This window comes from Anguilla anguilla, chromosome 1 (assembly GCF_013347855.1).
Source record: "Anguilla anguilla isolate fAngAng1 chromosome 1, fAngAng1.pri, whole genome shotgun sequence".
Taxonomy (NCBI): domain Eukaryota; kingdom Metazoa; phylum Chordata; class Actinopteri; order Anguilliformes; family Anguillidae; genus Anguilla; species Anguilla anguilla.
Genome location: NC_049201.1, coordinates 8,005,506 through 8,019,068, shown reverse-complemented (window position 1 = coordinate 8,019,068; position 13,563 = coordinate 8,005,506). Strand labels below are relative to the sequence as shown.

Below are 13,563 nucleotides of genomic sequence, written 5' to 3'. Positions count from 1 at the left end.
GAGGGAAGATGAGAAGGGCCATCGCGTTTTTAAAATCTGCAGTTTGGCACCCGGTGTCAGTTCCGCACACTACGCGCAAGAGGAGCCTCTCGGCCAAACACACGCCTTTCGATCCGACATGCACGGATCCGCCTTTGAGCTGTCGAGCAGCCGCATTTTTCATGCCGATTCTAAACTCCTGCGAAACTCCGAAAAGCACGTCAGACTCCAGCACACTTCTGATAAAAATCCAAACTCATTCTAAGATCATAACTGGCCAAATTTTTTTTTTTTTTTTTAATTTGTGAATTGTTATGTTGGTTTTGTCTGTTGTTTAAATACATTGTTCCAAGCGTTGTTTGAAAAGTGAAAAGCAAGCAAGTCACAGCATATTTACAGGAGCCATTAATCAGGTCAGGATCTTCTGTGGGAAGTGGAGCACGTAGCAGGGCTGGTAGAGGTCTGTGTGTGTGGGGGGGGGGGGGGGGGGGGGCGGGGTGTGCAGGTAGGGACACAAGCAGGGGCACAGGTAAGGGAGTGGGGAGGGGGGAAGATAGAGGTTCGGGGAGGGGCACAGGTAGGGGTTTGGGCGGATTCAGGTATGGCCACGGAGAGGGTTCAGGTAGGGGTGTAGGGAGGGGTTCAGGTAGGGCTGTTGAGGGGGTGGGGGGGTGCAGGTAGAGCCGTGGGGGGGTCCAGGTAGGGCCAGGGCCATGGGGCGCTTTATGCTGGGCCAGTAGAGCCATGGTAAATGGACTACATATATATAGTGCTTTCATCCAAAGCGCTTTACAATTTATGTCTCTAATTCACCCATTTACACACACACTCACACACCAACGGTGAAAGGCAGCCATGCAAGGTACCAATCAGCTCGTTGGGAGCAGTTAGGGGTGAGGTGTCTTGCTCAGGGACACTTCGACACGCCCAGGGCGGGGGATCGAACCGGCAACCCTCCGACTGCCAGACAACCACTCTTACCTCCTGAGCTATGTGGCCCCTATGGGGACGCCCCATGGGGCCGTGCAGGTAGGCGTACCTGCTCCGTACGCAGGACCCCTGGGGGCAGCCCTGGCCCTGAGGTCCGTTGGCAGGGGTGAACCCGTCAGGGCAGCAGCCGTAGTAGGACTGGGAACAGTTCCGCTGGTAGCCGTCAAAGATGTTGGGGAGGGACGGGTTCGCAATATTCGGCCTATGGACTGAGAACAGTGGTTTTACACTTACAACAAAGGGGGAAAACAACCACACAAAATACTAAATATCACAGCATAACCCAACCACATGAGAGCCAAAATACCACCTCATAACTCAACCACAATATTGCCAAAATACAGTAGGACCCAGCTACATGAGAGCCAAAACACAACAGCATAGCCCAGCAACTGAGTGTTTACGCAAGCGGCAGCTAAAATATGCAAAAACTCACACACGCACACACAAACACACACAAACGCACACAAAAGCAGACACACACACACACACTACAGTAAAGCCACAGCTCGAAGGCACACTTCACTGCCCCTCAAATATTTTAATCAGACCGACAACCCCCCTCCCCTCGCCCTCGCCCCCCCCCCCCCCACAAAACCCAGGAAAACATGCCACTCAGGGCCGGATAATTAGTGCCGGGCGGTAATGGGGGGGGGGGGGGGGCGCAGAGGCAAGGGGGCAAGGCAGCACTTTATGAATGGGGAGGTGGACATGAATGAAAATGAGCGCGTGAGAAACCTGAAGTGGAGCTGTCGTTGAAGGGCCGGAACCCGAGCATGGTGTTGTCATGGCCGCTTGGATCCTGCATACTGGGTACAACTGCGAAGAGATGAACACACACACACACACAAAAACCACACACACACACACATATGAATATAAACATATACAAGCACATACACGCAAGGACAAGAAAACAGAAACACACACAATGATACAGACACAACGAAACACGACAGACAGACAGTTAAATAAAAAAATTAGTCACGGTGTAGTAGCCAGCTGACTGCTCTATTTATGAAAGCGTGCGGGGCCGGTGTGGGGTGGGGTGGGGTGGGGGGGGGGGGGGGGTCAGACTCACGCTGCGGAAAGAAACAGGCCTGCGCGTTGCAGGACTCCACCGTGGGGGGTTTCGGGTGGGGGCTGCAGCGGTCGGCCGTGTACAGGATGCGGTCCCGGTCGGAGCAGATCACCTGACGCTCGCGCAGACCGGAACCACAGCTCTTGGAGCACTGGGGGGGGGGGGAAGAGAGCGAGGGGGGGGGGGGCAGGAAGAGAGGACGGCACAGAGGAAGTGACACGACGATGAGAGGCGCGCTCACGTTTTAAAAAAGGCTAAAGACTCTGGCGCAGCACGCCAGCGTGTGTGGCGCTGAAGTTGGCAGGTCGGCGCACGGTGCGGCAGCGGCGCGGGCGTCCGGCTCACCAGGCCCCAGTCGCCGATGTGCCAGGCGATACGCCGGAAGCAGGGGGGCATCTGGCAGGGCTGCTTGTGCGGCGGGCGGGGCCTCAAGCCGCAGGCGTAGTCCTGGAGACGGGCCCCGCCCGCCCCGATGCACACCACGTCGCGGGTCTGCTCGCCGGCGCCACAGGTCACTGAACACTGTCCACGGGGCCGTAAAAAAAAACCAAGAGTGAGGAGGAGCATCATTACCCGCTCCTTCCCTTTTTTTGCTAACACTACACCCCCTCACCCCCCCTCTGCCAAAACTTCACCCACACACGACTGAGCATAACCTTAATTAACCCTTCCCTCTCCCGCCAACACTATGCCCCCTCCCCCCCCCGCCATCCCTCACTCCCGTCCCGCCAACACTGCACCCAGCCCCCAACCACCCAACCCCCCACACACGACTGAGCATAACCTTAATTAACCCTTCCCCCTCCATCCTTCCCTCTCCCACCATCGTCGCCCCCTCCCCTCCCCTCCCCTCCCCTCCCTCGCCCGCAGTACTCACCGGGCCCCAGGAGGAGGTGCTGTACTCGGCGCACTGCTGAAGGCCGCAGGCCTGCTGGCTGGCGGGCCGCGGCGCGTAGGCCGCGCACACGCTGTCCTCCACCACGCGCGGCCCCTCGGCCTCATGGGATATGCACTGCACGCTGCGCGTCTGGGAGCCCCCGCCACACGTGGCCGTGCAGACGCTCCACTCCGCCGTCTTCCAGCTGAGCGCGCCCGGGGGGGGGCGGGGGGCGGGGGGGGGGGCAAGTGTTTGTGGGTGGGGTGTGAGAAGTGGGAAAAAATAAAAATAAAAATACAGAAATTGCCAGTTATTATGAAGCCACGCCCCAAACGCCTCCTTCTGCTGGTCCAAATTTTGCAGACTAGCGTCGCAGCCCCTGCCACCGGATTGCCACCCACAGAAGCACAGCACAGCAGCAGGATGGTACAAACACACACACACACACGCAAACACACACACACACACACACACACACACACTACATTAGCGCACACTACTCCACTACTGCTCACTACGGGCGCTTAGCAGTGACTAGCGTAGCTACCGAAGCAACAGCATGATCAGTTATGGAATCTGAAAACTGCTGCTGGGTCACTCAATTAACCACTCATTTTTAAATCTGTAAAAGTGAATATGGTCGCTTCTGAAAACTCATGAAATAAAAGAAATCAAAGAAACTTTATTTATTCCTTATGAACGCTGGTCTTTTATGCTCCTAAAAACATACACATCACCATGCTGTTATTTTTTTTACGTGTTTTAAAGCCAATTTTGGGGGACGTCAATTGTAGCGCGCTCTCGCGTCAGTGCTAAACCACATGCACAAGTACACGGACTGTGCGCAATCCTCCGATACACTCGCCTATGGGCCTGTGACTACTGTCCACACAATAACCCAATAACAATAACAGGAAAACCAGGCTCCTCAGTGACGACATACTGTACACTGAAACTGCAGACGTCTGTTGTGCAACTAGGGGCCCCAGAAGGCAGCAGTAACCACAGGAATCTCGGCCCACTGAAGCCCACCATCCACTGGGGGGAAGAAGCCGGCTGTGGCCTTATAGCACAAGTCAGCTTATAACACAGTCCAGACCCGAATCGGTCATGTTCAGGCCACAGGCCGCTATCACACCAGCCAATCAAGAGCCCAGGAGCTCGCCGCCGCCGCGAACTCTCCTGTGTTCCAGAACCACGTAGCGCCCAACTGAAATTTTAAATGGAACTCGCGCGGGCCAGCGCTAATCTAGACGACATCGACAGCTATTAATGCCCCCCACATGCTGACAACAAACAAAACAGGCAGCCGACAAAAGAAAACAGAAAGCAGTCACCAGCCGTCAGTTAACAGGACAGTCATGTTTCAGCAGTCACACTCGTTACTTACAGTGTCTAATATATTACAGCCTCGCCCAGCTTCCAAGCATGAATTTGGCAGCTCATTTTAAGCTGTGAATGCTGCATTGGCACCTGGCCAATCTCAACTGGTTTGTTAGTTGTTTCTGTTTGTGTAACAGTTCACTGATGTCTATTAAGACCGTCCCTGGATAAGGCTAGCTATTAATTTAATATACCCTTGTTTCTATTGCATCTTCAGTCTGGTTTGTGCTTAAATGGTGAACGATGGTAGCATAAAGCATCCCTTACCATAAAATGTGGATCAGCTGCAGACTCATAGCTACACACACTCAAGGATAACGCAATTAGGCCCAATCCTATCTCAGGCACACTAACTAAAAGGACACAGGCAACCTTCAACTTCAAAACGTTCTTTTTTTTTTTTTTTTTTATATCCACAACGATTGCATGATCCTAGTGAATGCACATCTAGTGAGTCTTCATATCTGTGACTGACATTTAGTAATAAAGGGCAACCCCCTTTGAACTGTTTGGAAATGCACAATGGCAGACAGTCCACACCACTGAACAGAAGCCTTGCCTGGAGACACCAGGCTCCCAGAACAAACACGGGTCTCAGGTTTCTGAGAAGACATCAAAGGGACAGGGCGGGAAACGGGATAGCTACCAAAGACAACCATTTAAAGGGCTGTATCCTGGCAACCGGACACATTTTCACAAGTGATTTCTTTGTGCAGAAGAAGCAGACACTGGACACTGAAACACTGACGCAGAGGCACAAAGACCTTGGCGAATTGCCTTTTGATTCTTCCAAGTATCAGCAAAACAAGCAGACGAGTTCAAGGGACAAAAACAACACAACTTTTAACGCAGAGGCTACGCTACAGAGCAGCCAGACAGCAACCCAGGTCAGAGATCAAAGATGCTGGTGATGGGGTCAAAGTGGAAGAGGGGGAGAACAGGGCAGATTTGGCACAGGTGTGGGACATTTGTTACCCAGGCTTCAACAATGCCAGGAAATGAAGGCACAAAATGAAGCCCGTTGTCTCTGTCCACTTCCTGTTTATTCTTTGTGTGTGTGTGTGCAGAGCTGCCGGGTGAAATTCTAGTGCCTGGGATGAAATGATATTAATATATTATTCCCAGGCACAGGACAATAATATTTACCACTAGTTCACAGACCATTGCCCCCCCCCCCCACTTCTCCATGGTCTGGGAAGATGAACCCAGCTGTCCCCCACTGACGGCAGCCCTGTGTGTGTGTGTGTGTGTGTGTGTGCGTATACATGTGCGTGTGTGCGTACTGTGTGTGTGTGTGTGTGTGTGTGTGTGTGTACTGTGTGCGTGTGGGTGTGTATGCATGTGTACGTATGTACGTGTGTGTGTGTGTGTGTGTGTGTGTGTATACATGTGCGTGTGTGTGTACTGTGTGCGTGTGTACTGTGTGCGTGTGGGTGTGTATGCATGTGTGCGTATGTACGTGTGTGTGTGTATGTGTGTGCGCGTGTGTGTGTGTGTGGATTAAAAAAGGAAGGGCAAGATCTCTGAGCTGGGCAGTTGCCCCACGCTTCCACGATCGGAGCGCCGCAACGAATAAGGACAGGCTGTGAGAGGAACAGACACGGACTCCGTGCCCACCTGCCCGTGCCCACCGTGGCACGGCACTCAGTGGGGGCAGCGTGTTACCTGTACACAAACGTTCTGGGCCTCTCCAAGGGCCTCCACACTAGCGGCTGGTACAGGTACGCCATCCTTTCAAACGGGAACAACACCAAGAGCAGTGAGGTCCTGTCGCAAGCAGGACCCTCTCTCCCCTGTCTGCCATGACGTAGCACAATTTCACCCAAAGCTTTTTTTTTTTTGGTTTTGGCTCCCGCCCCCTCTACTTTAGCTCCTCTCCTCCCCTGGGCATGTCTACTACAGATGACTCCTTTGTAAAAATCTTACCTTGGCTCACCTGCGTAGGCTCACCTTTTCTCTATCCTGCATTTCCTTTCAAGGGACCGAATAGGTCTCTCCACGCACGGCCTACTACCATTCAAAAGCTTAGATGGTCCGGAGAACCTTCTGTCTAAAGAGCTGAGGCGCCATGGCAACTGCCCATTGTGAGGTCACAATGCATCGGCATCATACGCCAGACCACAGCATCCTACACGCTATTCCAAAACAGCATTCATTATATTCAACGAGGATCCAAAATGCTGAACAAACATTCTTTCTGTCCCGCCCGCTTGCATGCTTTCAACCGCTCACCTGTGAGTTTGCGGACAGGCCTGGGTGTTACAGGTACGGTTGTTCAGAGGGCGGGGCTGGGCTTGGCACATGTGATCCGGGTAGGCCTCGTTGTCGACGGTGCAGAACACCAGCCGGGACTGGTACCCTGGCGAGAGGCGAAGTGTCAGGAACTGCACATTCCAACGCGATAGACGTGTTATTTATTTCAGAATCTCCTCAATTCTCATTTTAGGCGCGAGAGCATTTTAGCTCGTATTATGTGCGGCACAGACATTACGACTCCCTGAAAACTGTTATTTAGTATAAATTGTAGAGGCGAAATGGCTACACGTGTCATTACCCTTTTTCGTTTTTTAATGTAATGAACGGTGTGAGGCCGTGACTACTTCCTGTTTAGCACTATTTCAGAAAGGCTTTGCTTTAACGAGGGGAAAAACAGATGCAAAGTTAGCCAGAGCAAAATGCGCCGAGTCAACAGATGTGTCTGTCTGAGCTGGATCTTTCCCATCCCGTTCCCTTACTAAAGTACTTCCAAATAATATGTGCCTTTACGCTGTAGATTACTCTGAACCTTCCATCCATAAACAAAAATCAGACCGTTTCACAATGCAATTAAACGGGCAGGTCAATCACGACAGATTATGGTGTTTAACAGCTTGAATATTTACGAGACATTATGTTAAGTGCGTGTGATCGTCAGAGGCGAAAAGTTCAGGGGTCAGAAAGTAAAAGTCCTGCCGTGTTTTTTCTTACACCCATGAACTCAGCCAGCTGATTTCACTTCATTAGTTCTACCTCCTGGCTGAAGAATTGTGCCGAACAGCATTACATTACATTATAGGCATTTAGCAGACGCTCTTATCCAGAGCGACTTACACAACTTTTTACATAGCATTTTTTACATTGTATCCATTTATACAGCTGGATATATACTGAAGCAATGCAGGTTAAGTACCTTGCTCAAGGGTACAACGGTAGTGTCCTTATCCAGGAATCGAACCTGCGACCTTTTGGTTACAAGCCCAGTTCCTTACCCACTGTGCTACACTGCCGTCCTCCATAATCCAGGTGACTGGACATAAAATACTGGGGCGGATTTTAACTTTCGGAACCTGGAGTTTTCCCCCCTCAGGTGATGACACCTCCGGCAGAGGATTAGGAAGGAGGGACGGAAGCTGACCTGTCCCGCACTCCCTGCTGCACGGGGTCCAGGAGCCGTAGCTCCAGTACTGGCTCTCAGCGGGCCGGTTGTGCGGGAGGTAGTACTCGTACTCCACACCCGGGTTCTGCTCCTGGCTGATGATCTGGGCGGGGAGAGAGGATCGGGGTTCAGAGCGGGAGAGGGGATCTACAGTGTGTGTGTGTGTGTGTGTGGTTGTGTGTATGTGTGTGTGTGTGTGTGTGGGGATGTGTGTGCGCATGTGTAACAGGGTGTGTTTGAGAATGACGTAACATGTTTCAGCAAAAAACGTGTGACCGTACTCATAAATGTGTTCTTTCTAACTGAACTTCTTTTACTGAACTGAACGTACTGTCTGACTTTTTAGATTAGAGCACTTTTTTCTATCTGATCATTTTTGGTTGGCGAAGGGGTTTTCTTTTTTTATTGTTTACTCCACAGGGAACAGTATCACAAAAACACAGGAAATCGGAGGGAACAGTGCAGTCCTAATCTAGCTCTCTGTTTGATTAAAAACAACATTTTCAAAAAAGGCAGAAAGGAGGGCGCCAGTCTGACCTCTACAATCAGGGGTTCAGTCGTGGGCCCCCGTCCCGTGATGGTTTCGGGGACTGACTCTCCCTCCGCGCCCCGTTGGTAGTACAGCACGGTGCCGGCGATGGGCGACGCCCGTGAGTAGTCGATCACCCAGTGCCCGTTCAGGTAGTACTCCCCGCGCAGATTCTTGATGGCTAAAACATTTTTTTATTTTTTATTTTTTTAAATAAAGACAATGGCAATGACACTCTGTGTAACCCCCGGCACATCCGAACGTTTTGACAAAAAAAAAAAACAGGAAACCACATGAATCCATAACGGAGATATATACGAAACATTCATCATTTAGTTCTGCTCTTTGTTAACTCCCTTCCTATCCTCTTGAAACACGGCCATCGCCCCTTCCCCAAGATCACATGGTGCAGAGCCGCACTCATTAGGTCTACCCAGACGGTGAGGTCAAACTCAAGCACAGTTAGCGCTGCCTGGTTCCGCGGGCCGAATCCCGCCCGAACTCACCCAGGTAGTTGCGCGAGGGGACTGTCTCTCGGATACGGATGTTGGTAGCTCCCACGGGGATGATAAACATCTGATTGTACCCTGGAGGGGGGAGGCGAAAAGAAGTAACAATTTTTTTCCAAGATGGCCCTTATATACGACAGAGATATATGGCGAATGAGAGGCATCAATTGTAAAGCGCTTTGGATAAAAGCGCTATATAAATGCAGTCCATTTACCATTTACGACAGAAAAAGCAACACACAAAAAAACAACAACAACAACAAAAATCCAGGGGTAGAGAGCATTCCGGAAGCTTCCCTCCCTCGGGGGGCACGGTCACCTTTGGGCAGGCTGGGCACAGAGAAGCTGTTCCTGGCCAGGTAACAGGACTGGCCGTTTCCCCCGCACTGCAAACAGGGGTCCTCCTCATGAGGCGATTCCAGCATGTGATCACAGCCCAGTCGCTAAGGGGGGGGGGGGGGGCAGAGCACAGGAAACAGAGAGGGGTGGGGGGGGTGATTCAAGGTTATGCATCGGAGGACGATTAATACACGGTCAGGTTTCATGACTCCCATGTGGCTTGAATTCAAACGCCGCTTTGTGAGAACACACTGTATCACGGCCCGCAGCGGTAATGGTGGATTAATTCACTTTTCCACCTGGCATAATGCATGCAGCGTGTGGGTGTGTAAACCAAGCCTGCAAGGCTGTTCCACTCACCTTGCAGACCCCCTCCACACAGATTAAGCCAAGACTTCAAGGCTGTTACACCCGCCATGTAGACCCCCCTCACACAGAAGTAAGCCAAGCCGGCGAGGCTGTTCCACTCCCCTTGCAGACCCCCTCCATACAGACTATACCAAGCCTGCGAGGCTGTTCCACTCACCTTGCAGACCCCCTCCACACAGACTATACCAAGGCTGCGAGGCTGTTCCACTCACCTTGCAGACCACCTCCACACAGACTATACCAAGCCTGCGAGGCTGTTCCACTCACCTTGCAGACCCCCTCCACGCAGATGTCCCGGCGCCCCGGGTGGCAGGGCGTGCCGTCCACCACGGCCGCTTGGTGCCGGTAGTAGAAGTTCTCCCCCTTGGGGATGCAGTTCAGCTCACAAGGGTTCTCCGCTTTCAGAAGGGAAACAGTCCAATCAAATCAAATCAAACTTTATTTATATAGCGCATTTCGCAAACAACTGTCGCAATACGCTTCACTGACAACCCTGGCCTAAACCCCCGCAGGAGCAAGCCTAAAGCAACAGTGGCAAGGAAGAACTCCCGGTGGCAGATGGGAAGAACGCTCGAAAGGAACCAGGCTCAAGGGGGAAACCCAACCTCCTCTGGTCGGCTCAGGGTGTAGCTTGGTGACCAACATGGTCAGTCAGGCAATGTTCACGTTGACCAAATTTGTGGCAGCTAAATGGCAATCCTGAGGTAGCGGCACAGATGATGGGCGGGGTCAGGTGGTGGTGGACACTGCCCACCCAGGGTTAGAGCCCTGCTTACTCTGCTTAGCTTTTCTGTATAAGCACTCACCGACTAAATCTGATCATCACCAATACAGTTTTTTTTTTCAGTCCAATTTTTTTCTAAATTTTCCAAACACTTTGTCTGATTTGGAATGTCCAGTTTTCACTGCTGCAACATCCTCTTGTCAATTTGACTGAGCACAGATTGGCAAGTGCACCAAATTAGCCAGAGGAGTTGCAGTGGAGGAAGAGACAAGGATAATCCCAATCCCCCCCGCCCCCCCCCCCGCCCCCCCCCCCAAAAGCCACAGCTACACTACTGATTCAGGACCGCACCGCACATCCAAAATCTAGAACCCCATTGCCTTGGCAAGATGAGTAGCCAAGTAACCACTTGCATAATGAAATATTGCATATTGCCTCATTAAAAGTACTCCAGTGACAATTACAGTGAACATGAACATGCTCATGAACATTACTGGCTCCTGCTGGTCACTGTAGAACTGCACAACATGGACAACTAGCATAAAAACAAGGAACCACAGACATCCTGAACCCAGGATCACGCCTCAGGCTCCGCCCTCCTTACCTCCATAGTAAGGAAGCCACTTGTACAGCTTCCCTTGGAAGTCCTGCCCATCAAACTGGGAGCACTGTTCCTCCCGAAAATCCCGGGATCCCTCAGGACAGTCCTGCACACAGGGTTCACAGGGTTCACAAAACACTTATTGTCACAGCCAATCAACTGTTCTGAAAAGCAAATCCAAAACAATCCATTTCCCATGAAAAAAAGAATTCAGCTGTGCTGTCGGCTACTCACAATAAAATATTAAGTGTTAAATCAACTCTTACAGAGGACATACGGTCCCATTTGGATTCAAATGTACACCTGGTAGTGTTGAATTGCTGTAAACAGTACGTTTTACAGGAAGTACCCAACTGCATCGCTGAATTCTTTTTTCGTGGGTAACGGATTGTTCTGAAAAGAGGCGAAGACAGACGTTTGCAACTATGCAATAATAAAGACAGAATAAAGCATCACTGAACACAGTCAGCTGCACAGCTCAAAACTGTGACACAGAGAACCCCCCATGCATGCAGCATCTACTCTCTAATCCCAATAACTCCCAAAGCGGCCCCCAAAGAACCTCTCCAGATCTCTAATATTCCTCTGACTCCTCCCCAGAGTAACCATGACGGTGAACCACGCCGATTTTAACTCTTCACGTTCATGAATCCTCATGAAAAATGTTTTGGCACATAATTCATACAGAAAACAATGGCTAACACTCCACGTTCCTCGAACCAACTCGGAACTAGGAAGGATTGCTTTTAAACACTCTGCCCCTCACACCTGGAATGAACTGCAAAAAAGACTTAAATTGAATTCCATCCTATCACTGGCCCATTTTAGATCCCTGATCTCAGATTTGATCCATTTTAATTGTAACTGTTTTAATTGATGCTTGTCGTTATCTCTTTTATTTCTTTTATCTCTTATACCTCTTGTAATCTCGGCGCAGTGAGAAAGAGGGTTCCTACCCTCAACTGTCACCGAGAATCTTAAAAAAAGGTTGAAAAAAATGCCGACACTTCATGGGAAGGAGTAGGCGAAAAATTGTTTGAGTGACGTTCGGTTATTATAACGGCATATTTTGAGGTTTCTTCCCAAAGGGAAAGGGGTGCTGGAAAGTGGCCAGGACCGTAAATCATTCACAAGAGACCTGGGTTGAATCTCAAAAAGCTATTAAAAAAAAATACACTCATCACAAAAAAAAATGCACAGGGGAAAAATGAAATCCACATTTTTGAGGTGATTTTTGTTGTTTTAAGATTTCTCTGCCTTTTCACAAACCGCACTTTTTAAAGGTCAGAATCGGAGCACGGCAAATTTTCGCGCTCGAGCAGGCCTGCGCGTGCACGCGTACCTGTATGTTGCAGGAACGGTAAGACTTGGCGGGTCCCACGCAATTGTTCCCTCCATCCGACCTGTAAAACACAAGAATTACGATACCGTGTCACAAGGGGTCAGAGGTCACAAATGCAGGAGAGCCCTCAAACACTCACAGCCCGGGCCCGGAGTATAAATCATTAACCATGGCAGGCAGGAGAAGACGAGAAGAAAAATCTAACCGCAGGGCTCAACTGTGGATCTGCCTGGCACACGCAGACAGACACACACACACACACACACACACACACACACACACACACACACACACACACACCTACAGGCAGGGATGATTCCCTCCCAAAGATATGAAGGGTGTGGCCTAATCTGGGCGCGGTTGTATTCTGGGTGGTTGTGCCCCACACACACCCCCCCTGTTGTCCCCGCCCTTGCCCTACTTTAACCCTGTCGAGAGGCCCGTACTGTTTTTGGGAGCCCCAGTGCCGTGCCAGACAAGCTTAGTCTTTTTTCCGAATTCGGCAGCGAGCGCCTGGCGGTGAAACTTGACCGCCTGACAGCGCTGTAACCGGGGCCAGCAGACACGCCCAGGAGACAGAACAACCCTCTCAGGTGAGCCAGCGGTCTCTGAATCACCCGGCACGGCACGACACAACAGAGCACAAACAGATGGTGGAAGGGGGTTTGGTTGCGTCTGGCCTCTTCCTCAAAACAGGGTTCACTCACAGGGGATGGGATGGGACAAGCGGGATGGGGTGGGGTGGGTGGGGGAGGGGTGGAATTAGGGGGTGACGAACACTGCCGGTGCAAATGGGATTAAAGCGTCAAAAACCTTAAGACTGCGCCAGGCCGGAGGGTGGGACCGGTGCTAGCATTCAAGCCTGTTCACCTTTCATCCCGTGGAATGCGTCTGTTCTCTTTCACATCTGAAATTCCCGTTTCAAAATGGGGAAATTCCATACCTGGTGCGGGGATTCACATCACCAATTCAATTCAGCAACAAAAAAAAAGAGGAGAGTAAAGAAATAAAAAATAAAAAAAGATTCAGTAAAACAGACTAATAATACTTAACCCTAAGACTTCATATTGCCTGCCACGGGTACTGGGCAATGAATGGCAAAGTTAAGACTCAAACAATCATTCTCACACGGCACAGTTAGCTAATGCTGATTCACGCAGCTGAAACCACAACCCGAGGCATTTGTTTACACTTCCTCGGATGTGTCTAACCTCCACACACAAGGCCAGCTGTTCCGGCAAAGCGGTTCGAAAACACAGCCTTAGATTCCCACGCAGCCAGATGTGACAGTAGCTTTCTCTGAAGGCCACAGGAAATCAGCACAAACACAAAACCTGACAAAACAACAGCGGGATAAAAAAAACGCCATCACTCCAAAATTAGTAACAGATTTCCTAAAGTGAACGCAATTTTTTTATGAAGTGT

At 50.7% G+C, this 13,563-nt stretch overlaps 1 protein-coding gene across 1 annotated transcript in view; it reads right to left on the bottom strand.

The window, feature by feature from the left end:
* LOC118237206 (papilin-like) overlaps window positions 1–13,563 on the bottom strand; it is a 36,388-nt gene that overhangs the window by 11,721 nt on the left and 11,104 nt on the right. The window contains exons 4-17 of the mRNA XM_035435704.1: window positions 12,139–12,199; window positions 10,800–10,902; window positions 9,739–9,869; window positions 9,083–9,206; window positions 8,761–8,841; window positions 8,263–8,435; window positions 7,705–7,828; window positions 6,543–6,669; window positions 5,976–6,041; window positions 2,928–3,132; window positions 2,396–2,572; window positions 2,051–2,201; window positions 1,708–1,788; window positions 1,019–1,178 (exon numbers count right to left, since the gene is read on the bottom strand). Of these exons, the coding sequence (XP_035291595.1) occupies window positions 1,019–1,178; window positions 1,708–1,788; window positions 2,051–2,201; window positions 2,396–2,572; window positions 2,928–3,132; window positions 5,976–6,041; window positions 6,543–6,669; window positions 7,705–7,828; window positions 8,263–8,435; window positions 8,761–8,841; window positions 9,083–9,206; window positions 9,739–9,869; window positions 10,800–10,902; window positions 12,139–12,199 (1,764 nt within the window). The remainder of the gene's footprint in view (window positions 1–1,018; window positions 1,179–1,707; window positions 1,789–2,050; window positions 2,202–2,395; window positions 2,573–2,927; window positions 3,133–5,975; window positions 6,042–6,542; window positions 6,670–7,704; window positions 7,829–8,262; window positions 8,436–8,760; window positions 8,842–9,082; window positions 9,207–9,738; window positions 9,870–10,799; window positions 10,903–12,138; window positions 12,200–13,563) is intronic.